Source organism: Anopheles funestus, chromosome X, assembly GCF_943734845.2.
Source record: "Anopheles funestus chromosome X, idAnoFuneDA-416_04, whole genome shotgun sequence".
NCBI lineage: Eukaryota > Metazoa > Arthropoda > Insecta > Diptera > Culicidae > Anopheles > Anopheles funestus.
This window is the reverse complement of record NC_064597.1, coordinates 12,295,270-12,322,513: the sequence shown is the minus strand read 5'-3', so window position 1 is coordinate 12,322,513 and position 27,244 is coordinate 12,295,270. Positions and strand designations below refer to the sequence as shown.

General features: G+C 42.7%; 1 protein-coding gene across 1 annotated transcript; it reads left to right on the top strand.

Moving 5' to 3' along the window:
- Positions 1 to 326: 326 nt before the first annotated feature.
- Positions 327 to 3,343, top strand: LOC125773316 (BTB/POZ domain-containing protein KCTD9). The gene is made up of 2 exons (XM_049444351.1): positions 327 to 1,999; positions 2,102 to 3,343. The coding sequence occupies exons 1-2, from the start codon at positions 1,160 to 1,162 to the stop codon at positions 2,216 to 2,218; spliced, it is 957 nt and encodes a 318-aa protein (XP_049300308.1). The 5' UTR covers positions 327 to 1,159; the 3' UTR covers positions 2,219 to 3,343.
- The last annotated feature ends 23,901 nt before the right edge of the window (positions 3,344 to 27,244 follow it).

Below are 27,244 nucleotides of genomic sequence, written 5' to 3'. Positions count from 1 at the left end.
ATTGGATGAGCAATGAAACTCCTTCGGTATGGTCGTACGATTAAAATAGTCGTTCGACTGAGCATTACCATCAGCCTAACTAAAGAGAACGTACATCATAATCACATATGACCGTGTAAATAGACGTAGAGCGACATTTGTCGTCGCTCGTCGTTGCTATAGAAACACATAGAATTATTTCATCACAGTAGCCACAGAAATGTATCGCCGAGCGATTTTGCTTTGTTTGCAAAATTGAGCTACTTTTGAGAAATGTCGCTCTACGTCTATTTGCACGGTGACAGTGCTCAGACAGGTCATAACAGGTCTTGGAAAGTATCGCCTTGTTATAAAGCTGGTTTAAGGTCTTCTAAAGGTGCTCAAATTTCGAGTGAATTTGAGTGGCTTTGTCGAGAGAGCGAAACTATTCATGAGAGCTAGAGGTGGCAGAACTAGGGAAGGTTCATGGTTCGAATCCGATCCGATACTGTCCGATCCATTTCATAAATATGATTCCTGTACAGTAAATTTCCACAGTACGTGGTACTAAATATAATATAATAATATTAATGTATTTTATTCTAATATCGGAGACCACATGTATACATTTCAGCCGAAAATTATGTGCAAGTGTCTTCCAGTGTGTACAGATCCGGAGCTTTCAGATCTGTTTCGATCCGGTAAAAGGTAGGTTCTGCCCATCACTAACTCCGAACCTGTTAGATTGTTTGGTTTACAACTACGTGTTCGTTTAGAGTTTTATAGTTAAAATATGATTTTCTTACACGCGATGGAAGTTTATACGAATAGATATTAAATTTATCTCTTTCATGGATGAAGGAATCTGTTGCAAATTAAGAGTATTAGTACACCGAACCACCAGAGCATCAGTTTTGTTAATTATATTGTGTCGATTTTAAAGGAGTAGTGAACTTGCGCATGTAAACGCACCGGTGTTACGGAGAAAAGCAAAATAAAGCACTGTCAAACGGTGGATGTTAAGCAGAAATTTAAAAATAATAACTAGGTTTATGGTTCCTGCGTGGGAAGACTGAAGGTAAAACAAAGGAAAGAAGCAGTATTCGTAATCGGTGTGGTATTTTCGCATCCGGAATACGCCCTTGTCCGACCGTACGTGAATGGTCGCACAATTAGCAACCGATTCGCCGATCCACGCCAAATGGAAATGAATGGGATCGTTTCATCGCCTGAGGCGACGACCAACATGCTGTCGGCGTCCGCAACACCCGAGCAGAATGCTTCCAAGTGGGTTATGCTGAACGTTGGTGGGGAAATATTCACCACCACACGGCTGACGCTAACGAATCGCGAACCGAACAGTATGATCGCACGAATGTTTGCCCAGGACCAGTTGAAACCATCGGAACAGGATGCGCAGGGCGCGTACTTGATCGATCGGAACGGGTACTACTTCCGGCCGATACTAGACTATCTGCGCCACGGCCATGTCGTGTACGATAAGCATGTGAGTTTGCAGGGCGTGCTGGAAGAAGCTCGGTATTACGGGCTGGACGGGTTGGTACAGAAAATCCAGGATATCCAGAAGGCGGACGTATCGCTGACGCGGCTTGACTTTATTCGCACACTCGTTACCTCGTCGCACACTACCGAGCTGCGGTTTCAGGGTGTGCATCTGTCCGGCATCAACCTCTCGAAGCTGGATCTGCGCAACATCAACTTTAAGTATGCGTGTCTGTCGCACTGCGATCTGTCGTACGCCAACCTGAGCTGGTGCTGTCTGGACCGGGCGGATCTGCGGTACGCCAACTTAGAGGGTGCCAAACTACATTCCGTGCTGGCACCCTGTGCGGATCTGCAGGGCGCAAAGCTGAAATGTTGCGATCTGACACGGTGCAGCCTTGAGAATGCTAATATGAAAGGTGCCACGCTGGAAGGTAGTGTAATGGAGGGTGTGAGTCTACGTGTGGCCAACCTGAAATCTGCTAATATGCGTAACTGTACGCTGAACGATGCTGATATGGCCGGGGCAAATCTAGAGGTAACATTGAACAAACAATTACTCCTGATCCTTTTGTGTTACACAACTGCCGATCTTGCTGCTGAATTATTCATTAATTAATTTCTCACACTTTATCCGTAGGCCTGTGATCTTACCGGTTGCAACCTGAAGGGCGCTAACCTTCGCGGTGCCAATCTAAAGGGTGCTCAGCTGGAGAAGCTGGTAACACCAGTGCATATGTCGCAGATCGATATCTAATGTCGCAGCAGCTTCCACTAGCTAGATTGTTTAACGAGCATTTACAATAACGAAAGCTTATATTACAGTATATGTTACTAATACTAAAAGAAGGATATAGTTAAACTGCGATAATAGCGATAAATATTCAGCGATGCGAAAGTATTAGTAAACCCAGGCACAATTAGTACCCTCGTTTGCGGGAACAAATCAGTACAGAAGACAGTATGATACCTTCTTTTTAAGGGTAATTGTAAATTTAAATATTTTTACGATAATGAAGGAGAGATGCGTAACGACAGCGATATGCCATCGGGGCTTGTAACATTCAAATGCTGCAGCTAGCATATGTTTAAGTAATAACAAACTGATATTAAACACCATTAAAGTAAAACGCTTAGGCACAGTTTATATAAAGTATTGCAACAGGTCCGAATGTTAGGAAGGAATGCACCAATTAACAATTTTTCAATGAACTTTACTATTCTTTAACTATGCCAATCGATTGGTAGTAGAAAGGACTTTTTTTTCTTCTTCAAATATTTGTACCGTTTCTTGCTTGCCATTATTGCAAGCCATTATTTGTATCGTATATTATTCTGTCATTCGTTTTTTTAGCTGTCATACATTCTTTTTTAGCTGTCATACGTTCTTTTTTAGCTGTCACACATGTCACATTTGTTCTAAGTATTCGAAGGAGTGGGGCATGTATACAGATGGATGGTATGGAGAATTTCGATCACTATTAAGCCGCCGTAGATGTAGATAGGAGATTCAACTGTCGTTAGCAAAGCATATGATACGATTGGTCAACATGTGTCATTAATAGAAATCTAAAAAAGGAAGATTAGAAACCTAAAAACGAAAACAGGAAAGGCAAAGAAATGTTTGCATTAGCAAGCATATAGGATATTTTGTTAAGAGCTGTGAAATGGAAGTATTAAAGAAAGGAGAAATGGCCGGCACCAGCTGTACAAATTACACAACTTGTGGCCAATTCAGTTACGTATTGTTTGTTATCGATAGCGGACAGGGGGGTTTCATAATTCCACAGTCCAAAAGACGGGGTTTTGCTTATTACAAAAAAAGTTTCCACAAAAGGGTAAAAAGATCTCCCAAAAATACAACAAACTTGCTGACAAAGAATGTGTTTACGTTTCTTCTTCTTCTTCTTCTTCTTCTTTGGTTGGTAGGTTGTATCCTCCTTTCGTTTTGGTCTCTACAATAATCAGAGGCGTACTACCATGGTGTGGAAAGGTGTGCAAAGGTGTTGTAAGATAGAGAAACTGATCGAAGAACCGGTGCAACGAATATACTTCTTTTTTTTTTACAATAAATGATATGAATTGAAGAGCAAGAGCAAGTTATGGCTGAAAAGAACGTTTTTGTTTGACTTTCTAAAACTGAAGCTTAGATTTACGGTAGTTCAAACAAGAAAACAAGAATCTCCTTGCTTCACACAAACGGCACAGAGCGCTCATAATGGATAATCGCTGTTTAGCTGATGCTAATAATGTTTCTTTCCCACTAATTTAGCTTAATTTGGCTATTAATTTGGGTTTACTAAATGGAACATAACCGACAAACAGTACGATGAAACATTACCGACCAACATTAGCAGATCACGAAAGGGCAGCCCGGATCGTGGTCTACAAACTTTCACTCGCGCGTAAGTAAGGCGTTTCACTGAAGGTCATAAAAGTTTCGTTCGATTGTTTTTTTTTGCTTTGTTAAAAAGCTTTCACCACCCGATTTCCCGAATGTTCTTGGTGCGTTTCTTGCGCGATTCTAGCACCGGGGCGCTGTGGCTGTGTTTAATCTAGCACGAGCGGTTCGCAACAACCGGATCGTGTCTTAAAATATTAATTTACAGCCAGCTCATCAATATTCATTGACGAAAAGACAGTTAATGAGTTTTCCCTTCCCCGCTTATGAGGACCGGGCCCAATACTTGCCGAATGCGAACAAAAAAAGGGAAAACAAAGATGGCGTAATACGGAGCCGTTTTTCAAGTTGAACTGTTTGGCGCTGTTTTTAGCGCTTGTGTGTGTGTGTGTGTTTTTTTATACGTTTCATATTGCAAAACTGGTAAATCATGACCAGAAGCACCAACACGCGTACGCCAAAGAGAAAGAAGATGCGGGGAAAAAAGCAAACAATTGTGCTAATATTGACGAAGGACGCGCACCGCGGATTAGCTGATGGTCGAACGGACTTAAAAATGGTGGCTTTCGGTAGGTTGGAAGGCAATAGACAGAGGAAGTCATATCAGGAGGCAAATTAGCTGGCAGTGAAGGTATGAGAAAAAAAACGGCAAGGAAACGATGCGAATTGGAAGGGTTAGAAAATGTTGAAGTTGATCTAGAAGACCACCCGTGCAGGGCAAAGGATTGTCAAAGGAATCGCTAGCACCAAAAAAGAAAGGAAGAACAGAACCGACAGCGGACTTTGGGAGGGGGAGTGGGCAGCGTTTTTGCTCTACCGAAGCGAACCGGAAACACACCCTCCGGAGATCAATCAAAAGTTTTCTCGTTCCAGCTCTCACACCGGTAATGGGAAGGTTGCTTTTTTTTCTTCCTTCATTCTGTTTGTTTGGAGCGCGTGCTGCGTCAGCATTTGGGTGAAAAAGGAAAAATGGCCTACCCCCAAGGGGGGCTAACCACAACCACCGGATTGGTGGAGTGTACTGGTGTGTTGTGGTATTTTCAGCGTGATGTTATGCTGTTGACGGTTCTGCCGAGTCTCGCTAGAAGCGCTTCAGAACTGAGGAAATATTTTCAGGGATTTGCCAGGATTGCACACTACCGTACTGGAGTTGTACGCACATCAAGTTGACCGTCATGTTTCGGATGGCATGTAGGTGAATTTCTAAGTTTGGTTTTTTTCGCTTCTACCAGCAGCAGCTACTCATAACTCTTCTGCTACACCGTGGCTAATGACAGCGCTAGTGCCGTGCTGGGACTAGAAGCACAAGTTTTATTCATCTAAAACAGCATCCACTACATTTGGATTGCTTTGCGTTTGCTTCTCTACGTTTAGAAAATTCTACCATTTGGGGAAAGATGTGATGTGCGACAACCCACAAGGCTTTTAGGTTAATGGTTTCCAAAATGTTTGCTGGCAGGATATAAAAACTGTAGTATGTGTGTGGTTTTTTGTTACATTTTACCCTACCGTGATGGCTGCGCTTTGGTAGGAACTCCGAACAGGTGTTAAACCATGGCAGCCTATTTGACTGTTGACCGATGTTTTGATAGTACTCGTGAGAATACCATGCAGAACATGTTACTATACTTCTTCTTCTTTCTTGGCCTGCTCATGGTCGAGCACGTCGCTAAGACATGGAGAGGTCTCCAATCCTTTTCCAGGAAACTCGGTCCAGGGCTGCATCCGATCTCCGGCAGGTTTGACTCCACCTGATCCAGTCAATGAGCTCGCTGTGCTCCTCTCCGCCTCGTGCCGAACGGATCGCTGACGAGCACCTTCCTGGTGGAGCTTGAATCCGGCATCCTCATCACGTGCCCCTGCCATTGTATCCTTCAGGCTTTGACAGCAGTTAGGATATCTGCTTAGCTAGTTCTCCTTCTCCACACGCTCTGCTCAGACACACCGCCAGAGATAGTCCTTAGCACTTGCCGTTCAAAAATGGCGAGTGCATTAGCGTCTTCCGGTAGCATAGTCCAGGACTCTTACCCGTAGAGGACTACCGGACGTATCAGTGTGCGATATATCGTACATTTCGTGTGTTGCTGGAGTCTTCTGGATCGCAGGAGTTTGTAGAGAAATTCGCTGCTCATGTTGTTGTCCGAAGTTGCGATCGTTCCGAGGTAGCAGAACTCCTCTCAACTCCTCAGAACCTCGAGATAATCGTCGTCAAGTGATACTCTGGTTTGGATTTGGGCTCTATCACGGTCAGAACCTCCGGCAAGCAGGTACTATGTCTTCGTCTCATTGATCCTCAATCCAATTCTATGGGGACGTCCACATGGAGACTCATGAGACGTCCACAAAAGCGGAAGTCATACAAAATTACAAAAAAATTGGGTCCTGTCTGGGACGAGTCCACAAATCACGAAGCGAAAGAGGATTCGGAAATTATGTCTGGGATATTTCGCGAATTGAAAGAGGATTCGGAAATTATACCTGTGATCATAGAGGGTTTGTTTCGGCTTTCTACGAAGTTAGTTGTGGACGTGGGCAGGGCGTGAGCGTCCTGGGTGAGTTCTGCCTATCGGCCTTGCCTTTCAGTCGATGATGTCGATGCCATCCGCGAATCCGAGAAATTGGAGAGAACGGGTACAAATTGTGCTCCGGATGTCGAAGTCCGCGCTTCGCATGACGTTACTGGACAAAATGTTACTATTCTGGGTTTCGAATATTTTTTTTAAAGAGGCAAGTGTAATTACTCTCTAACATAGAAGAGATTAGAGAATACTGTTACGGTTACTTACAATGCTTAGTTCCATTATTGATGAAACTCAAACTCCAAAACTGTATTTTATTTAGCTTTTTCAACTTACAAAATGTCTTAAAGTCAGTAACTTAAGCTGTGACTTCTGGGGTATCAAAAAACTTCGTTTGCCCGTCAGAACTTCTTCAAAACACTTTTGAGGTTAGGTTTTGCGAAGCTTTTTTTTCTACACTACACTGCCCCTAACACAAGAGAGAGAGAGAGTTATTGATAACGTTATTGAAAAAATATATAGCGACAGCAAGCAGAGATACATTTTTGTTTCCTTTCCCTCGTAGAGGAGTGGTAACTTGATTAAGACCCTGCCCCGTCTAGTGTGCCGCGCTGGAGTGGATCGGGATTGAGTAACAGGCTTTCGCGTAAACGAGTTAATCTCGAAGCAAACAAAATGACGAAGTGTTGAATATACAAACATCCATCGAGCATGAGGCGCGTCCAGCAAAACGAGCATGTTTACGGCGACCGTTTGCTGCGACCAGTCAATCAATCGATTGACGCGTGTTTGCCCAATAGCCGGAACGCTCTGGCGGTGGTAATTGAGCGCCCAGATTCGTACTGATGGGAAGTACACGCGCGTGTTTGAGGGGAATGCTAGCGAGAGACAGACAGAGAACACTTATTTGGGCAAGTTCAAACAATTAACTCGATTGGTGGAATAATTCGATTATCGTGCTGCAACACTGCGTGTGTGTGTTTTAGCTGTTACGGCAGCAGATGAGCGTTCTGTCCGGTTCCACATGACGTGACGCTGGTTGAACGTTGTTTTGATGTGTGCTATTTATTGCCGAACGTAGACGCGGCAATGTGTGGAGGTTAAGGAGGTACCCAAAAAAAAAACAGAAAGACTAAAACAGCGTCTGACCTGTTGAGTTGTTGGAGGAGCACATACATGAAGCGAGACTGAGCCAATCGACCGATTAACGGTGATCATTACCGTTTCTCCGTACCCAGGTTTTTGGGTTGGGATTTGGCAAATTGTTCGTTTTATTTGCTGACGGCTTTTCAAGCAGGCTGTTAAAAGCGAAGTCCGAGTTCGCTAAATTACTCCCTCTGCCGTACGATGGATGTGTTGCTATGGACAGTAAATTATTCGCCGTACGGTGTAGTAGGCTTGTGTGCAGATAATGGAAACGGTTGAAGTACGGCCACACAGCAGGGTGTATGCTACATGTGAAGGACCACATCATCCACAAGTTCTTGTTGAGACCACTCTCACAGTCACTCGTTAGGGTCGTTCCTCAGAACTTGCGAACATGTGGATCGGACTGATACGAGTATGCTGGAAATGGATTACATTAATCTCGCCTAAACTCCTCTTCAATGGTTGCTGTTAATGAATATATCATTAAGAGTCCTCCAGAGTACACTGGAAACGACCAGCTTCAATGTCCGGTTGAAGATCTTTGCAGCAGACAATGAATGGTATGTGCCTTTTAATGTGTATTACAAACGTGCCAATTTGAAGCAATTTTGCCCACTTCAAGGTGAGTATGCCACCTGAAACGGACCTGAACCTGATACCATTTTTGGGCTGTGTGTAAGGGTGAGACCTGAAATTAGCAAACTATAAATCAGCTCGCTCCGATACATTGTTGTGCCATTCGGAAGACATCATTGCAGCGGAACACGCAACCGAACGGAAGACATTTGCATCACTGCCAGCTGTATTCGTCGTACCAAAAAACCAGCGCCAGCGAACCAACAGCTGGTTCGTTCGTGAAATGGTGGATGAAAAACGCTATAGCCGAAGTTGTGCCGAAGCGTTGCCGATGCGTCGTAAGGACGCTTGGCAAACTGTGGTTGCACATACTTTCAACAGCAGTCATACTGGTGGGTACGTACACTCTTACTGGTGGCGTTCTCGTATATGGACGATTTACTCGTTTCCTTTAGCGAATTTAGAGACTTAGAGATTTAGCGTAAGCGGACAAATTAAATATACTTAAAATGTTTTATTACCAACACACATCCGAAGCATTTTTTTTATTGACCAGAACAAATTTACAACTTAAACACACAAACAGCTGCCAATCGACTCATCGTATCGTAGCTTGCCAAAAAACCACAAACATGATTTAATTTCGGTCATACACCTTCTTCCTGCTGGCCACAAATTTGCGTATGGTTTGACATCCTGCTAACCTTCTGGCGCCATTAGTGTACACCTCAAGCGAGAAAATGGCACCGGTGCAAAGGCACCGTCCGCACGTCAAGGCCTATTTATTGCCCGGCAGGGGTGTCGGTTTGTTTGCCCGTCTCCTGAACGAAACGTTAATTGATGAATATACGTACCCATAGGCTTCATCGCAAATTGCTCGTAGCATCAGGCTGAGCATGGTTAAATGTGGGTGAATGAGCAACAAAAAAGAAAAGGAAAAAGGTTACTGGAATATCCCAATAGATGTCGCTTTACCGAACGCTGTCACTTTTAGTGTTAGTCACTACAAATGCACCGCAAATGTGCGGTGTGACTAGCAAAACCAGCTGTAAATTAGATTAACGTATCGAACAGTAGATGTTTCACGGAAGGTGTGGAAAGGTGGTTGCCACAACGCAAAAACTGATAATTATAATAATAAGGTACCACTTTTTAATTAATGTCCATTTGTGCTTGTTCATCCGCACACAAAGCATTCGAAATGTGCTGGGTGGGCATTAGTTGGGACGAAAAAAAAATTAAACCAAAAATAAAAAAGTTTTCTCTAGCCTGGTCAGTGCACTGCTACTGCTGATGGTATGGTTTTTTTCCCCATTATCAGTGAAAAGCCATTTCCATGAATGTTTCTGAATGAGGTGAAATATGGCGAATAATAAAACACAACGCTACAAATGTTACTTTTTGAACGGAAAGTAATAAAATGTAAATTGGAAAACACAATTTGAAAGCATTTTGCACCAGCACGAGCTTTGTGTGCGAAATTATTTTTTTTTTACACTTTTAGTTTAGCTATTTTTTTCCTGCGTCCAGTTATGGTTAACCGTGTACGCTAGTGGTGAGATGCATTCAGAATGGTTGATTGGGTTCATGTTGCCAATAATTAAAAAAAAAGATTTGGACAGTAAAATTGCATTAAAATGTTTGTTTTGTATTGAAATAGGATGAATATAACATTTATAGAGACAGTTTGCAATGTGAGTTGCATAACTTCAGGCGTTATGTTTGAAAAAATTGCATACTGAGCAGGCTGTGTTCATGGAACGCTTCGTACTGTCAAACTTTGCACAAAAGCGTGTAAATGTTCATGCATTTCTACTTTTCTTTCTACCAGCACCATTTAGTACTGGGCTTATAATAAACCGCAATACCGTAGCTGACAACATCGGATGGGCCGAGTATCTCATTCCAGATGTCCGAAAGGTGATTGTTTTTGTAGCCCGTAGCGGACCGTAATTAATAGCAGCCTAAATTGGGAGAACAGGATCAAACACAAGCCGCGAAATCGCTGTTAAAATGGGATCAAACGAAACGGAAAGGGTCCCTCGGTAAGCTCGGTTGACAAGCGACTTGAGGGAACGCAACATAAACAACAACAAAAAAAGGATTGTCTCAAGGAAAAGATTGATGCGCTCAGCTAGTTACCATGGGTGCTCCGCTAACGAGCTGCCCGGTAGAGAATCCTAGGTTAGGGTTTTTGTTTTTGTGGCCTTTCGCTCCTCTTTTATTTTCTCCATCAACGTGAACAACAACAGTGATCTTCACTTATAGCCCGGTTTTGCAACCACGAACAACCCTTTTCTCATCTAAAAAAAACCAGAGGTAGAAAACAAGCCATATCCCATCATATCGCTTCGTTTAGTGCCGATCCGCTTTTTCGCCTCGTTACGCAGATCGGCATCCCTTTCCTGTACTGACCGGTCGGATGCACAAAATTGCGCATTTATGCTTCAAAATAATAGGAGAGTACATTTGAAATTAAAAAAAGCACAAAGCCTACTTCATCAATAGTTTGGTAGGGTAGGTTCTAAGGTGGTTATGGAACATCTTTTAGATTGTTTAACACTAGAACTACCGGACCTGTCATTTTGACTGAAACGCTTCATTTTTATCACATTATTTTCTGGGGTTCAACAATACTAAGGTAGTTGATATAATTAATTTCACATATTTTTCATATTACGATCTCCAATAAGCAATAAATTGTACTCCGACTCTTCAAAATTGTTTAAAAATTAACCACGAACGAAAAACGCTTAAAATGTTTGGATGCACTAGAACTATCGGACCAGTCATTTTGACTGAAACGCTTCATTTTTATCATATTATTTTCTGGGGATTAAACAATGCTAAGTTAGTTGAAAACATGAAATTTATACTACGATCCAATAAACAATAAAATATACTTAAATTCTTCGAAATTTTTTAAAAAAATAATTACGTAGGAAAAACGCTTAAAACGCTTGGAATTTTTAGCGTTAAAAACAGCTAGTACGAAATTTAATCTACTTGATCGAATGCTATAATTAGTATATGTATGAGTTGTGTGTTGTTTAGGTTGGTAGGTTGGCTAGTACATCATTTTATGGTTTGCTATTGTATCGTCACAGCTCGCCTGCATCCAACTGAGCAGTCAATTGAGCAAACATTTGTAAAAAGGGGTAGAATAATTATTGACAACAATTTTTCCCCCCCGGGGGGTGAGTGTATGGGGCATAAGGGTCGTATACCACAACGGATGGTATCATTTTTGCAATCCAAAACCTGCTACTGTTCGCTGGTGCATAAAATATGCAAGTATCCATTTACGAGAAGTTTTCCACGAAGCGGTCTAGGTACGTGTGTGTGTGTGTGTCGCAACTCGGGGGTTACCCGAACCCTGGCCACTAGTAGCGAGTTTCTTTTTTTTTGCTGCGTCCGCTTTTATCGTCATTATTTCTCACTCCGATGCGCCATAAATTGTAAATATTATATTGCGGGTATTGCATACCTTCCGGGGGCGTTACACGCAAAAGCCCCCTTTGCTGGCGTTTTGTGAAATATTGCTTCCGCACGCAACGGAATCGATGGTGGTTGCCACCTTTGCACAGCTTATGAGCACGAGGCGGGGGCGTGTGAAAGAGAAGGGGAATGTTCGGTAGCATCCTTTCACCGGGCCGCACGGTATAAAGATAGTGCGCTAGAGCATCGTTTAAGTAAACGAGCTTTATTGAGATGAGTAGTAGTTTGGTCTACATATAATCCTGCATTCTCGATGAAACGCTTTGAAGCATAAGGAAGTTGTTTTCCGTCTTTTTCTCTCATTTTTCCGTAATGGAATATGTAGCGCTGCCCTTCCAGCGCCCGGGGGAACGTTGGTTGACACCCATCCACCTGTCGATCGGATAGTAAGGTAAACCATAAAGCTGACATAATTGTGCCAGACCGGCAAACAAATGTCTGGCAAGCCGGTGAGCGATGAGTTACTGCTGTACGTTCATGCAGGACCGATGTAACAGGTTCCGTACGTTCGCTCAAAACTGGTCTGTCCTAGTACGCCAAACAGCAAAAAAAAAGTAAATAAATAAATAAAAGGCTAACCACACTTTTCTTTTTCACTGTAAAGCATTATGATAATTTGCCGTTAACCGCAGGCGTACCAAACACCGAAGCCGGTGTGGAAAACCATTTGCAGTGCACATAAATCATCTTTTACCTATGGGTACGTGGGTCGGTGGGTAGATCACCACGGTAAAAGGGGTTTCACTATACTGGGGCTTCAAACCCGTTTACGTTACACGCTTGACGAGTTTAACGGGTGCGTTTATAACGACCGATCGGGGGCGTAGTTCACTCAGAAGCTACTAACTGTCATATTTTGTATTTTTTTTTAATTCTTTTTCTTATCAGATTATATTAGAATTAATGTTGCTGAGAACGAGAAAAAAGTAAAAAAGGGAAAATTTATTTTAGTTGTTTTTTTTAATGATAAAATATTAAATTATTTCAACACTTTTGTTATTGAAAAATATAAAATAATAAATTGTGTTATAAAGAAAAAAAAAACAACAAAACATACACCATTGAAAAGACAATGGGAAACTAATAAAGGTGTTCGGTTGGGAGATTTTGTACAGATTGCTGTAGCTTATCGGCTTTACGGTTTAAATTTTTCAATATTGTTAACAAATCTGGCAGCTGTCTATCGTTTCGCTGGCACAACACACCTCTAACGATATCCTTCGGTGCCGTTTCATTGCCAAAATACATACATATATACATATTTTTTTTTGATAGCTCCGAGGAAAAAGGTAAATTAGATTTGCATACAAAAGTGGCGTGAAATAAATGGTTTGCTTAAATGCTATTAACGAAGGAGCGATGAAACTGAAGAATATTGGGGAAAACAAAGAAGAGAGAGAGAGAGACAGCTCGATTGAAGTAGCTTGGTACTGGAGGCGAGGGTTTGTAAGGGAAACCCGTTTCCACAAATTGGGTGAAATTCTTCAAAGCAACGTATTTTAAGGATTCCTTCGCTTTCGATCATAATACGGCAGATCGGAGGGTTGGGGGTCGGTGTAAGAGAATTATGGCGGACATGCGGAAAGGAGACGTGAATCGGTGAAGAATTTCGTGACAACCGTCATGCCTTTACCTTTTTGACAAGTTTTACAATGGAGACGCCCGGTACTTTTCCCCGGGGGTGGAGGGTGGAAAATTAAGTTTCTCCGCTATGTGCCCGTATGAGTGTGTGTGTGGTGGTGTTTTTTTTGTTATAAACCAGATCTAATATCGTTCGAGATATATCGATGGTTTATGGGTCTTCGCCTCCCATTGCTTGGAGGGTGGCGAGCGCTTTAGCGAGCGCATCGTATGGAAGCGGATGTTTGGCCGTGTATGAACATTTTCAGCGTGATTGCCGTCTGCAGCACTCATACGAACACGAGCCTTCAAACGGTTGACGCGGGTGCTTAGAAGAAAAGGTAAATTAAAATAAGTCAAAAGCGGGTGCCTAGCTTCGGGAAAATTGACAAATGGCGGAAAGCCTATTAATGGGCGAATAAAAGGGAGCCTTTTCTCGCAACCGTGCGTTTGATCTGCGCTGATCGAAAGGTAGCAGCAATTCAGCATCAGCTGAATTTTGTGTGAACTTGTGTGAACTTGTGTGTATGTGTTTTTCATTGAAAGACGGTAAACCGTCCCTCCCTCCCTGCCAGGTCGGGGAGTCCATTTTCGCAAATCGTGCCTGTCATTGAGGGAACCATTTTTATTTCACCCGGCACCATTTGCTGGAAGGCGAATTATAATCCGTTCACGTAAGCGAAGCAAGTGGTTTCACTTCCGTCTGGTTTGAGGTGAAACTGGTTGAGATGTTAGCAGTTTGACATCCAGTGCAAACTGAAAACGACAGGAAAAACGGTCACATTAGGTTGATGGATAAGTTGGGCGCACGAATTTGTCGCGTTGAAGCAGACGAGAGATGTTTACGCAGCACAGTGTGATAAAAAAGATTTTTAATTTAAATGGTTTCTAACACTTCTATTCTTTCTTGTTTCCCAATGTATATATTTTTAAAATATTTACTTAACGGTTGACAGCTAATGCATGACATGTTTTTGATATTTCATTTGATACTTCAAATTTGACAGATGGTTTGACGTTTGGCAAACGTTACCATCTATACAACGAATAGAGTGAATATTTTTTCGCAAAACCTAATATTATAAACGTAGAAGAACTTCACACACGCCGGAAATACACGTGTACCTGTGCGTGTATGTGTGTGTGTGCGTGTGTGCTGTACAGTAAAATAAAAATACAAAGCAATGTAGTAAGTGTTGTGCAATCTGCCCCCCCAACCAGCGACGGCATTCGAAGTCAATAAAAAGTGAAGTTTATGGAAAGAAAGGACATCAAAAACTAGAGTGAGAGAGAGAGAGAGAGAAAAAACGAATAACGCACGAAACATGATGCGAAGCTGCCGAGTGACAAAATCGACTATCGAAGGTGGAAATAGTCACTCAAGGCAATATTTTGTTTTTTTTTGTTGGCGCTATCTTTTCCCCAGTTTGGTGTTTGAAGGAGTGACAAAAAGCACAACATGAAGGACATGCTTTAAATCAACTTCAATTTTGTATGTTTTTTTTTCTTCTCGCTTCTGTCACACAAAATACAAAAATTTCTTTCCCGGTTGTTGTTTAGTGTCCGAAAAACTCTTTCTTACCATTCTTCGCGGATGGTATAATTTCTTCGCTGGTCGGTGCATAGTTATATAGTAGGTTGCTTGGTTTTTGGAAGACTTTTCACCCAAGGATGGGTATTGCCATTTGGGGCTGGCTTTGTTTTATGGCTTTTCCAGTGTTTTACCGCTAATGAGAAGTTCGCTGATCGTCACCGGTGGATGGCAGTGATGATGTGCAATGTGTTTTTGTGTTTTTGTTTTGTTTTTACCATGGGTTGCCTAACAATCGTTCTATTTCTCGGCAAACGATGAGTTTGGGGTCGTAAAATATGCTTCTTCTCACCCTCCCCAGTTTGTTATGATCTATATATAGGATCGAAAGAATTTAACTACCATTTGGCACGTTTATGATGCGCTGTTTCGGTTACTTTTTTTTGCAATAGCACACTAGGCAGTAACAGGCGATACAGGCCCCGCAATCCACAGCCGAACGAATATGGCAAAAAGCGATGAATAATAATAAATCGTTTCGGACCGTTGGTACCGTAGGTTCGTGTGCTATATTTAGTGGTGACTGTATGTTTCGATTTTACCACCCCCTTCCCCCCCCCTCTCTCCCTCCCTCCCTCCCTCCCCCAGGTACTGTATACGAGGTCCATTTGAAGGAATCGAAAAGCCGCTTGGGTGTTGGATGGTGATCGCGACATCATATTTTTGCTGTCTGTCGCACGGTCGAGAAAGCTTTCACCGTGCCGCTGTCAAGATCGCAAGATATCACCACCGTCTGGAGCGGAAGAGTAATGTTTACCGAAGGAAAAAAGAAATAAAAAAAAACAAAAAAAACCAACACCAAGAGTCGTCCCCGGAAGCGGTAAACCTTGAGCCAGTGGTAAAGTGTGTTTAGGAACCAAATGAAGCGTCAGAAAGAGAGAGAGAAAGAGAGAGAGAGAGAGAGAGAGAGAGAGAGAGCAAAAAAACAGATGAAAATGGAATTGCAATAAATCCTCCACTCGTTCGGAGGTGGTTTACGTTAGTGTAGTGGTTCATGTGTGGTTTTGCTAGACATTCGAATATTTTTATCTCCAATATTGGTGCAGCGATTCTTGGGTGATAACTTGTTTTTTTTTGGGCTGGTGGTTAGATGTTTTGCAAACGACCGATTGATTGTGTCACCTTTCGGGAATTTTCCTTTCAAGAAACTTTCGTACTATTGACTCTTGTTGTGAGCATACTACGTCTATGCGAATATTGACCATCAGCGAGTCCCTTTGGAATGTATCAGAACCGAACACCTTACATTCCTCAGTAACCCAGGAAGTAATCTCGATGTGGATATTCACTTTTGAATAGCAGGATTACAGCATCGATGCTGCTAATCGCAACCAAAGGCTCTGCGCCTAAATGACGACTATTTGCAGTGCATTGAGGGTGTATTGAGCTTTCGTACTGAGATGTAAGATATGCGTTTACACGTGAGAGAACTTAGAACTGGGGTTTTAAAAACTTGTAATAAAAATATATTTTTTGAACCAAAAAGTAATAAAGGAAATTTTTTTTTTTTCGTGCAATCTGGCAACTGTCAGGGAAACTGTTGAAGCTGTATACGTGGCTTTATGTTTTTGATACGTTTGTCAGTTAGCAGTCGACATGTGTGGCACCTTCATTCGCCCTGAGGAAAGGGGGTGGTACAAACCGAGGGTATGATTATGTGCCATTTTGAAACCATTTACTGTATACCCTCGTGGCCATCGCCGAACACGGACAACATCTCCGGGATGGTATGATGCGCCGTTACACCGGTACCGGATGGTTGTAAATGCACGGTGGCACGGTGGTGGTTAATGGTTTGTTGGTGCGTTTTTGCTTCGTGTTAAGTCACGCTTTCCCATCGAAGCTGGTAGTGCTGGTTTCTGGAAGAAGACCATTCCACATTCCACCATATTCCCCTCCACGTTTGGGGACGGTGTAGTAATGTTTCGCTGGGGAGTACTGCAGTTTAGCAGCCATTTTCAGGTCCCGAGCCAACGTGCAAGTGCCAACCGCACTGTTTGTTTTCTTCAATAAAAAAGTCTTTTTAGCGGAAAGCACCTAACCCCGCTACCGGTCGTGCGGAATGTTGGATTGCGAATGCAAGTAACCACCGTCAGGTGAGGGACTGTCTGCTTTTTTTTAGGTTTCTTCACCCATTTTCGTTCACCATTTACTCGGCACGCAATGAATGCCGCGGAATTCGCTTGGTAGGAATGGGACGACAATGGAAAGCAGCGACACAAAACCTCACGATAATGGGTGGAAATGAGTAAGAGGACGGCGCCGATTGTGGCGCCGTGCCGGGCGTACTGCTGCGGTAAGCGAAAGCATTGTAGAAAAAGAGCGAAAAAAAAACAGATCTCTATGTACCAGCTACAGCAATGATCACTCAGCGCGAAGCGTCATGTTAGCTGATGCGGTGCCATTAATTTTCATATTCTAGCATATTTCATTTGCGGGGTGCTTCTTTTTTATTATTTATTTCGCTATCACCATTCGCTCGGGATAATTTGCTTTATAGTCGGTTGTAATGGTGGGATTTTTGGTCTTTCTTCATTTGTTTGTTTTTTGTTCTTAGCTGTGGAGGTTATGGAACGAGACAAGATGAGACGACGATTGCGAAATTATTGCGTAATTAGTTGCCGGATAAATTGAAGAATTGAAATTTCCGTCGTACATATGTACTTACTTCTCAGGAACAGCAAGAGTTTCCGGGTCTGCAAGTACTTCAACATGTGTTACTGGATCTGCTTGTATCGCTTATTAATTATGCATCGAAAAAAAAGAGACTTCTAACAGTTCCAAGTCTGACGTGGGGTATTACAGATTTTCTTGAGGATTTGAGGAAACTTCCAAATATGAAGCTAAACTTCTTCAGGATTCTTTCGTTAGGTACTCTAAGTGAAGATACCGGTAAATCCAAGCTGAGGGAGATACCTTGAGGTCCTGATAGAGGAAATTTGTTGGAGCCTGGAGGACAAGTAACCTCGGTTCGAAGGATGTCTAAAGTACGTGATGGTGGATCGGACGATTTCTTCAATATTGGAGCCCCATTCTGTTCTTCTTTGTAGCATCTTTAACTCGCAGATACTTGTAGCTTTTAATTGAGGTTATGGGAAGATCTTCAGAGTGTACTTAGTGGTGCACATCCTAAAACATAAAGAACTCCTGGAGAATGAAAGGGAAAATCTCTATCCCTGTTTGATGTCTTTTTTGGTTTATCAATTTGATGTGATGATAGATTAGTCCTTAACTTTAATATAGTGACAAAATACAATATCTTCAGACGAGTTCAAACTCATATACCCAATAAGTAACATTATCCTTCTGAATTACCTTCAGTCGTTTCGGTTTTTTGCAAGCTGAAAAGCTGTGAAATGGTACTGGTGGTTCTATTTACATCCTTCCTCAAAGCTAGCCATGTTTAGCTATAGATCGTTTCGCTACGCCTGAGATTCGACCCCTATATTCCATTAATATATTATCCAATATTCATCATTTCTTGTCTCCGGGAAACTTTTTAACCGAGATCCTGCGTCAGGCACCATGAGCCGGGGTAAGGCACTCAAGCCGATCCTTTACAAACGAACAGTTCCCCAAGCGATGGGTATTCGCTGTTTCGCTCTGCGATGGGAGCTCTCTCGCTCCCTCTCTCTCTCCCATACTTGATTTTCTTACACGATGAGCTCTTCCGTACCGAGGTTCACATTTTAACTCGGACCAAGCACTTTGGAGGTTTAGTTTTTATTAAGCAAACCTCGTAACGGGTAGAGCGCTAACCCGTGCTTAGAGCAGCTGGGTTCTCCCGGTTAGCCCAGACGGGCTACACAGCTGCTGCCAGCCGTGTACCGGGTACCCTTTTGCTGCGGTCTGGTCCATGAATAAGTAAGCTACATTCGGCATCAACCAGAACGTACCTACCGGAGTGCTTTCTGCAGGGAGCAAGCAAAGTGTGGGAAAACTCAACGTATCCCCGGTGGTCCCCCCCAAAAAAGGTAAGCATTAAAATGGTCCATAATCTAAAGTACGTACTCGGTGTATAACGGACGGCAGAACGTGGGCGCCGGTGGGGTTTTGTTAGCGAAGGTAGAAAACAATGCCACTTTTATGTCTGGGCGTTACTGCTTTAGCAGGGTTTAAGGCTTTAATATATTGTTTTTTTTTCTTCCCCTGCTACATTTTCAAGCTTCAGCATTGGGAAAGGGGTGCGAAAAACATAACCGATTGGTTGAGTGGCAATCAAACAGAAGGATAACGTTGATAATCTAATGAACAAAAAAAACATGGTGAACAATTTATTTCTATCTTCGGTTGATTACCTTACCACTAGCTACTAGATAGTTCCTCCTATCCTCGGAAGATTAGTAATTATTACCACAAGACACCAGTTTGGCATTCGTATAAAGTGATCCGAGTTGATCTGCAGCAGCATTTTATGAAATGGTTTATAAATTGGTATGGTAATGAAAGATTTGCGGTTAGCTACTATCGACTACCATCTTTGTTTATAGCCATGGGTTTGAGTGCTAGGTTGAATTGCGTACAACATGTACACGGCAGGTGATTCGATACTGATAAGTGGTGTAATGGATTGAGTGGTTTGGTATCATTTTACCGCTTATAAAAAAAACATCAATACAGCAGCATCTTTGCCGCCCAGGTTTACGGCAACAGGTCTGCCAAGGGATTATATAGCTATGGAAGAAACAATTTCTAAACGTACCACCTTTCAACTTATCAATTTGTAAAGAGTTTATCGGTTAGGTTCATCAAAGCGGGGAGGGTTTTTTTCTGGGTAGAAAGCGATTCCCACTACCAAACTGGCTTTATTTGAAGTGGAAGAAAATCCAAGCAGAAAAGGGAATGCCAAAATAAACCCACCCCCCCCCCCTCCCCTCTTCCAGCCTGCAAAGAAATGCGGAAACTTTAACCAAGAATAATGGCTATCGCAAGCGCGATGAAAATGGTAAACAGGACGGGAGTTTGCGTAAATAAATGATGACCGAAACCCGTGTATCATGATTAGGAAACATACCAGCTGTGGGGGGGAGTTTTTGTTTTCTTCTAAACCTTTCCCTTCCCAAAAAAAAACGATATGGCGTCCCGATTGACGTGTGATAGTAGGGTAGTATGCAGGAACTTGAAACAACAAAACAAGTGACAGCTACATGTATACTTCAAAATTGACAGTTGTTTTGAGTAAAAAAAGAGCATACGTCATTGATTTGTATTGATGTTGGTGTAGAAAAAGAAACAAACACACTTCGAACTGGTTTCGTGAGTTTTTGGGGGGTTTTGTTGAAGCTTTTTGCTTTGCCGGCTTCAGCAACAGCTTAAGCAAAAAGTGGGGTTATGTTTTTCATGTTGCCTTTAGTTTCTTCTTTAAAATGTTCCTCAAGTGTTGCAACACTTTCTTCAAGAGGCAGCGACTTGATCGGCGAAGGATGGTTTTGCTGTTCGCCGCTTCGTACGCTGATGGATGTACGCTTCCGGCTATTGATCGGCATCCATCCAGTGGAGTTACCATCGAGTGGTACTGTTTAATTTATCTATTTATATACTAACGGGTGTACTGGTTGGCCACTTGCTGTGCCGGTGCCGTTGGATGCGCGTTTTTTGGGGACCAGAATCATTTGATCTGAACCGTCGGAGCGCACAAAATTGTGAAACCGGAAGAGCATGAAGGTTGGATATCGGTCGGTCTGGTCTGTCTGGATTGAAAAGCGATTTCCGTTTTTGCAAAAACCGAGGCCAAAGCGAAGATGTTTCGGGCCACATGCGGGACTTGGGCGAATTGAACCAATTGAATCAATGAAATCGGTTTTGCTGGGGTGCCGCTTACCGCGACTGAACATTGGCAGATGATAGATCGTTGTATCGCCCAAAGCTCACGTTTCCCCCCACGTACGACGGTGCAGGAGCTTTACGCTAGCGTCTAAATCAAATCGTCATGCTTGCGGTACGCTTGTTTTTTTTTCGGAACGGCGCGTAAACGTATACCCATTAGGAATGATAACCGTGGGTATATTGGGTATGCTGCATACGAAAGCATACGTACGAAGCAGGAAATGGTCGTCCCGTGGGTCGGCAAAGCTGCATCCAATCAGTGTGCGAAGTGAGTCACGGTACACGCCATCCCTTGAGGGTACCGAATTCGATTAAGGACTGGCTTTGTTTACGAGTTATTCGCCACTCATCCGCACGGGTTTGCTGTAATGTCCGATATCCTCGGTAACGGTGTGTAACGCGTCCTCGCAGCGCTGGTAGAAGGTATCATCAACGCACCACCACTGTAACACAACTGCAATGGCTGCAATCGTAACCTCAATCGATGGGAGAATATGGAAAGCACTGTACGAGAACACGGGTACCATTTGGTGCACATCCAGCATGTCATCGACGGTATGTGATGGATACAGCACAGTATCCCGAAACAAACCTTTCCAGTGAAGAGAAGGAATGGAAATAAAAATTTTTGAGAAAAAAAATTTGATTATGTATGCACAACTTCTGGTGCAGAAATTCTTGAGGATGTAAGGTGGTTCATGTTTGCCGGGAATTTTCAGCTTGTGCAATTGTCCATGGTCGATGATAGATGTGGATGAGTTAGTTCCAAATTCCCACATTCCCTACAGTAGCTGAATGTTGGAGTTGTGATTGAGTTACTGAGGATAGGAATTACGGTGCTTCGTAATTCGCAATCGAGCTATTTCAAACAATAGTTTGTGCTTTCAAAAATTCTCCCAATTTCTTGGGGATGTAACTTAAAACAAAGCCCGTGGACAAACACTACCTAAATAGTGTTGGAATTCTAATGATCTGCTTTGTGGAGGACATTTCCAGGGTTAAATTGACATTCGACATACATTACGCACAAATTGGTTTAAAAGTACCCCGCGATGTCCTGAAGTAACAGATGGAAGCTTTCGTTGTAAAAACTCAGAACTCCTGCCGCAAGGCATGACCATGGCTTCCAAGCGGGTGGCAAGAAGTTGCGAAGAAGATCATTAATCTTCCTTACCTGTTCCGGGTGCGGCTGCAAAAAAAAACCCCTCCATGTACTTGTCTATATTGGATAGGCCTCTCGACGCGTGCTAGTCTAGTACACCTCACACGATCCGTCCTAAGCAAACGCAAACAGCAAAACCAATTCTCATCGATCAGCACACAGCCCTCACATTCGTGTGCCTCGATACCCTCACGGGACATCTTCCAAGGGGTGGAAAGGTGTCCCGTGCACTTCTTTGCCGTAAAGGTGACGGCTCCTGATGGCCTAGCAAAGTTGCGGCCGTTGTTTGCGAAGTTGTTTGCCATTCGTAGCGCGGGTGTGGATGTGTGTTTTTTTCTTCCCCTTAGCTGGTTCAATAGGTCGTTTATCGATTGTTGAGCGATGGGTTTCGCTTTAACACACTCGTAGCGTGAACCGCGGATCGGATGGTATGAGGATGCTTTTTATTCTCTTCTGTGCGTTTTTTTTGGGGGGGAGTTTCGTATTGGGACACCACGTGAACCTTTCATGCAGGTTTGAGTTTTTGTCGTCATGTAATTGGTATTCCATGTGAAGTATTCTCTTGAGAGAGAGAGAAAAAAACGCCATACATGAAACTGGAACAAACGCGGACAGGAGAAAAAAATCTCACACACTCCCTCCTCCACTGACTCTCCTCCACACGCTCATCGCAAACTACAAGGTTTGGATGGAAATAGTGTGCCAAATTGCATTGCCGCGCCGGTAGCGCTGGGTGACATTCGGAAATAGAAATCCATCAATGGTCGTGTTTGTCGATTCGGATCGTATCCCTTTTATCACGCAGCTGTTGAGCCTTTTTGCAGGTGAGCAAAAACCCCGTACCTCAACGATACCCAAAGGCGGAGAGGAAATTGAAAGCAAACACTCACTGCTAGTAGAGCACGGTCGGGTTTTTTTGGGTTCAACTACCTGGTGCCTGGGTGTCATCTTATCGTCCAGCGTTTGCGTTTGTTAGCCGGACGACCTGTTGGGTATGCGTGTTGGTAGAGAGCGTTGTACCATTGTAAAGGCACGCATGTGACACATATGCGTCCTATATCACCGTCAAATATTTAGAATGTTTTAACAAAAGCCGAATATGGAAATAGAAGTGAATATTTTGGACAGAATCAATTTTAGGAGTTTCAGATATAATGTGTATTGGAGAGGACTTTAATGTACGTACTTGTAATTAAGATCTTATAGTTTCAATATAGTTTATTAAAGGTTATGTGTAGGGTACGGCCTACTCCGGGAAGTTTTGGATATGTGAGAGACCGAATCTTGGGGAAAAGAGAAGGAAGGGATCAAGAAGAGGCAAAGACACTCATTTCTCTGGAGAACGTATGAGGGGTGTCTATAGCTCGCTATTCGCCAAGGACTCAGTGATTCAGATCAAAAACAATCAAACTCCAATTTTGCTGGATAAGCCACACCATGAGCTGCGTTGCTTTGTTATCGACGTACAGAATATTCCCTTTCTCCACTTTCCCCAATTAACCAAAACTTAGTAATTACGGATTGCCCATCGACGAGGCGCTTTTGTCAATCCTGAAGAGGTTATATAAGCTAATCGTAGTTAAAGACGGAAAAGTGTTCAATAGATAAGACTATAGTCTCCTCATATTTTATCAGGTTCGTCTCACAAGACCCGAGATATCCATATCATACAAAGACTAACGTTCTATCATGGATATATGTTTATCAAAATTTAGAATTATGATTAGGGTATTCTTCAAGAAATAAAAATGACATATATTGAACAGACGTTCATGACTTCTCTTATTAGGATATCAAAAGTCACCACCAGGAGTAACATCGATTCTAGAGATCCACTCAATATTAAAGAGTTCTTGACGAAGAATTCTATTTGTTCCCTATGGCTGTGCCATAATGTCTATGCGTTTATAGCGTTCATGGAAAAATAAAACCAAATTAAATTTAAAAGTTCACTTGCTTGTTCTGGTCTATCTGACAAAACAACACGACTATTATTTTCTGTGCTATCCTCCCCAGAGATCCGTTGCGATATACAGGAGATCTTATGTGTGTATTCTTCAACAAAAAACACACACAATTCTCTAACATACCGGAAGTTGTGTGGACACAGTAGACAAGAAAAGAGAACGAAATTTCTCTTTGTAAATAGACGGTACAAGTTTCGTGTTGGATCACCATCCACACGGGTTTCGCAGTGAACGTGAGCGAGGTGTTTTAATATTTATTTATGTGACCATCTCCACTTGACAAGCTGCCAGGTGCAAAAGGAACGTAAATTGTAACGGCGTCACACCGTTAAAACACCCTTGGCCCCTGTGGCGGAATGAACCAAAAGCCCCGATACGGGTTCGGGTTTATGGATGCTGGATGAAGGTACTATTTGCTCATACGGACGGGGAAGTTAGTTATAATACTCGATAATCAGAAATAGAAATAAATTGAATATTTGATTCGATTCACATGGGAAGCACTTGATTTTCCCGGGCGGAAGTACACTCTACGCCAGCTGTTGAGGGGTTTTTTTTTATTGGGCTTACCACCCCTATTGACCAGTGTTGGGTGGTTAGGACCGGATCCGAGTTCCTGCTAAAACTGGCCCCAGAAATGAAGCTTCACTTTAGTTCGGTCGAGAGATACCGTAGCGAAGTTAGATTTAAATTATTGATTTTTAATTCCATCCTGACCATCACAATTCCCAACCGGGGACGTTGGTGCCTGCATTAGGCGAACTTATTCGACTCCACTGAGATGCTTTCGAGGAGTCTCTCTTGATTTCTTCAAACACGAGTGCCCCCCCCTCCCTCCCCTCCCCCATTTGCTGTAGTGCGGACGTCAGTTGTTTGGTAAAAGTTCTTCGCCAAATTTTCCTACCAGCATCTTCCGGTTTTTCGCAATTTGGAAGTTTGTGATTCATCTTCGTGCTACACCTCATCGCCATTCGATTGTACGCTTCATCAATCAAGGCAAAACAGGGAACGGATGGTTGGAAGGTGCAACAGGTTGGGTTGGTGTGCCGTGATGGATTGGACGGCGGCGGCTGATCACAAACCGAGCCGATGGCCTGTCTGATGTCCAGATTCCTCAGCAAATAACCTCAGAATATAGCGTCCTGTTGAATTTTCATGAACCATGATTGATCCTTGGAAAACCAAAGTGGGGACCTAAAAAAATTAGAAAAAGGAAAAAAATATCTGACAGAGAGAGATAGAGAGAGAAACAGAGAGAGAGAGAGAGAGAGAGAGAGAGAGAGAGAGAGAGAGAGAGAGAGAGAGAGAGAGAGTACATGAAGGTGAGAACTCGTCCGGAAAGCGGTAATGTGGTAGAATGTTTTTAAAAAAGATTTATGGATACGCATGTCGGCGCAAGGTGACCATCCCCGGAATCCGCGCCACTGCCACTCCCTGCCCATTTACCCATCCTAAAGCACTTTCAACCGAAAAATATGAAGAAAATGGTGACTGTCACTGTCACATACAGGAACAAGATAAGTAGTGCCGGGTTGTCCACTCGATGCTATCGAATTTCTACCACCACTTTACACCACAATAGGGCATACACTAGCTCACCTTACCGCCGACAGCAGCTTTTGCCAGATCCCGATATTCGCTTTCGGACATGAAGTTGCTCCTTCTTATCCTGCTGATGGCCCCGTTTGGCAAAAAAGGATCAAACTCGAACTATGGGTACCATTTTAAAGCTTTTCAAGCCAGTGAAATGGTTTCCTTCTCTGACCGAAAACCCGAATGTTGCCATTCCCAACCTTCCACATTCACCATTAGAAACGAACTAGTGCTATCAACCAGCATTACCTTTTTGTTTTTTTTTGAGGAAGCATTTCCCCAAGCATGTTCACGTTACATGAAGCGTAGTAGTAACTGTCCAACACTCTTTGCCATCGTCGTTCCGGGGAAAAGGAAGAGCTTTACGAAAAAGGGTAAGGATTTGTTCATCTGCCTGCAGCGGTGGATACCCGCTAATCCTTTAGGAAGCGTGTCAGTGTTGGGGTTGTGGAGCGCACAACATCTAGGACAAACTTTATCCACTACGAGAGACATACGTAAGCTGTCATAGTATTGTGTGCTCGAAATATGTGTAACGTGTGTTATTTGAAAAAAAAAGAAAACAAAAATCCAGAATCGGAATCGGATGTGCGAAAATAAAAGAGATCAGCAGTACTTAGTGGTGATAATTTTTTTCTATTCACATTCGTTAGCATGAAGTGTTACGTACCGAAATAATTTATTTAATTTTTGAATAAAATTGTTTTATTATTATAAGTGGAAAAATTTGTTCAAAAAGAAATATTCAGAACATGCTTTTTGAAAGTTTTTTTATCAACTCCCCCTATTGAAGTGAGATGTAACATTTCATAACAGACACACTGTAGTACAAATGAAAGCAGTAGAAAATCCTCATTTATAGCAGTAGTAGAATACACTTTTTTCAATAGCTTCAATCAGGTATCGAAGAATATCTCAATGTGTTGTGTTTCAAATAGAAAATTCGATTTTATTATTCATACTTGAAAATACGTCTATCCGCTAAGTAAGTCCAGCACAAAGAGAGAACAAAGAAGATCGAAACACGCCGTCGAAAACGCGCCTAGAGGAAACGTCAAACGCTATTGCCGTTCGGGATCAAACACAGGGTGGTGGTTACTGGTTACACACAGTGTCTTCTTCTTATTATTCTTGGCGTAACGACCTCTGAGCTCTGGCTTACGAGACTTATATTTTACCACTTAGTAGCTGGATTTAACACAAAGTATGTAGGATATTAAATTTTGAAGAATTCTTGTTAAGCAGGAATCGAACCCATACACTCATGGTTGGTAAGCAAACGGTCTAACCGCTAGTCCACCGAGCTCCGCTCACGCGTGACGGTTAATTAGCAAATAAAAGTTCATGATGCGCACATGCATGCACAAACCACCTGAAAACTTCTTCACGATTTGCGTACTATTTTTAGTATTGTATTGCCTTCTTGTATCATCCGGTCTATAGGAATTAAGAACGTTTAGCGAAAGCAATTTCTCTATTTCTGTTTTGCGCTTCTCCCATTGACGGTGCCAACTTTATTGATTAGGTTTTTTTCCCATTTTCGACTGAACTGCGTTAAACCTTCAAACAAAATCTGCTCCTCTTCCAACAGCTCCACAGCGCCAGAAGTCAAAAATCAATCGCCGAATGGTTGGGAAAACATTGTACGGCATTTGCGGCTCTGACACGTCTGGTCGCGCGGTGCGGTGCCCGTTTGTTGCGAGTGCGGTGTGTATTTTTGCTTCGTTTCTTATTGTTGCCATCTCGAAAGCACCGGCTATATCGGGTGTAGCTTGATTTGTGCGATCATTTATTTTCCTGCTGAACGTTCACTTTTCTTTTTTGCCCTCCGCTAAACGTTGATGATTCATGGATTTATGTGTTTGTTTGTTTGGTTTTGGT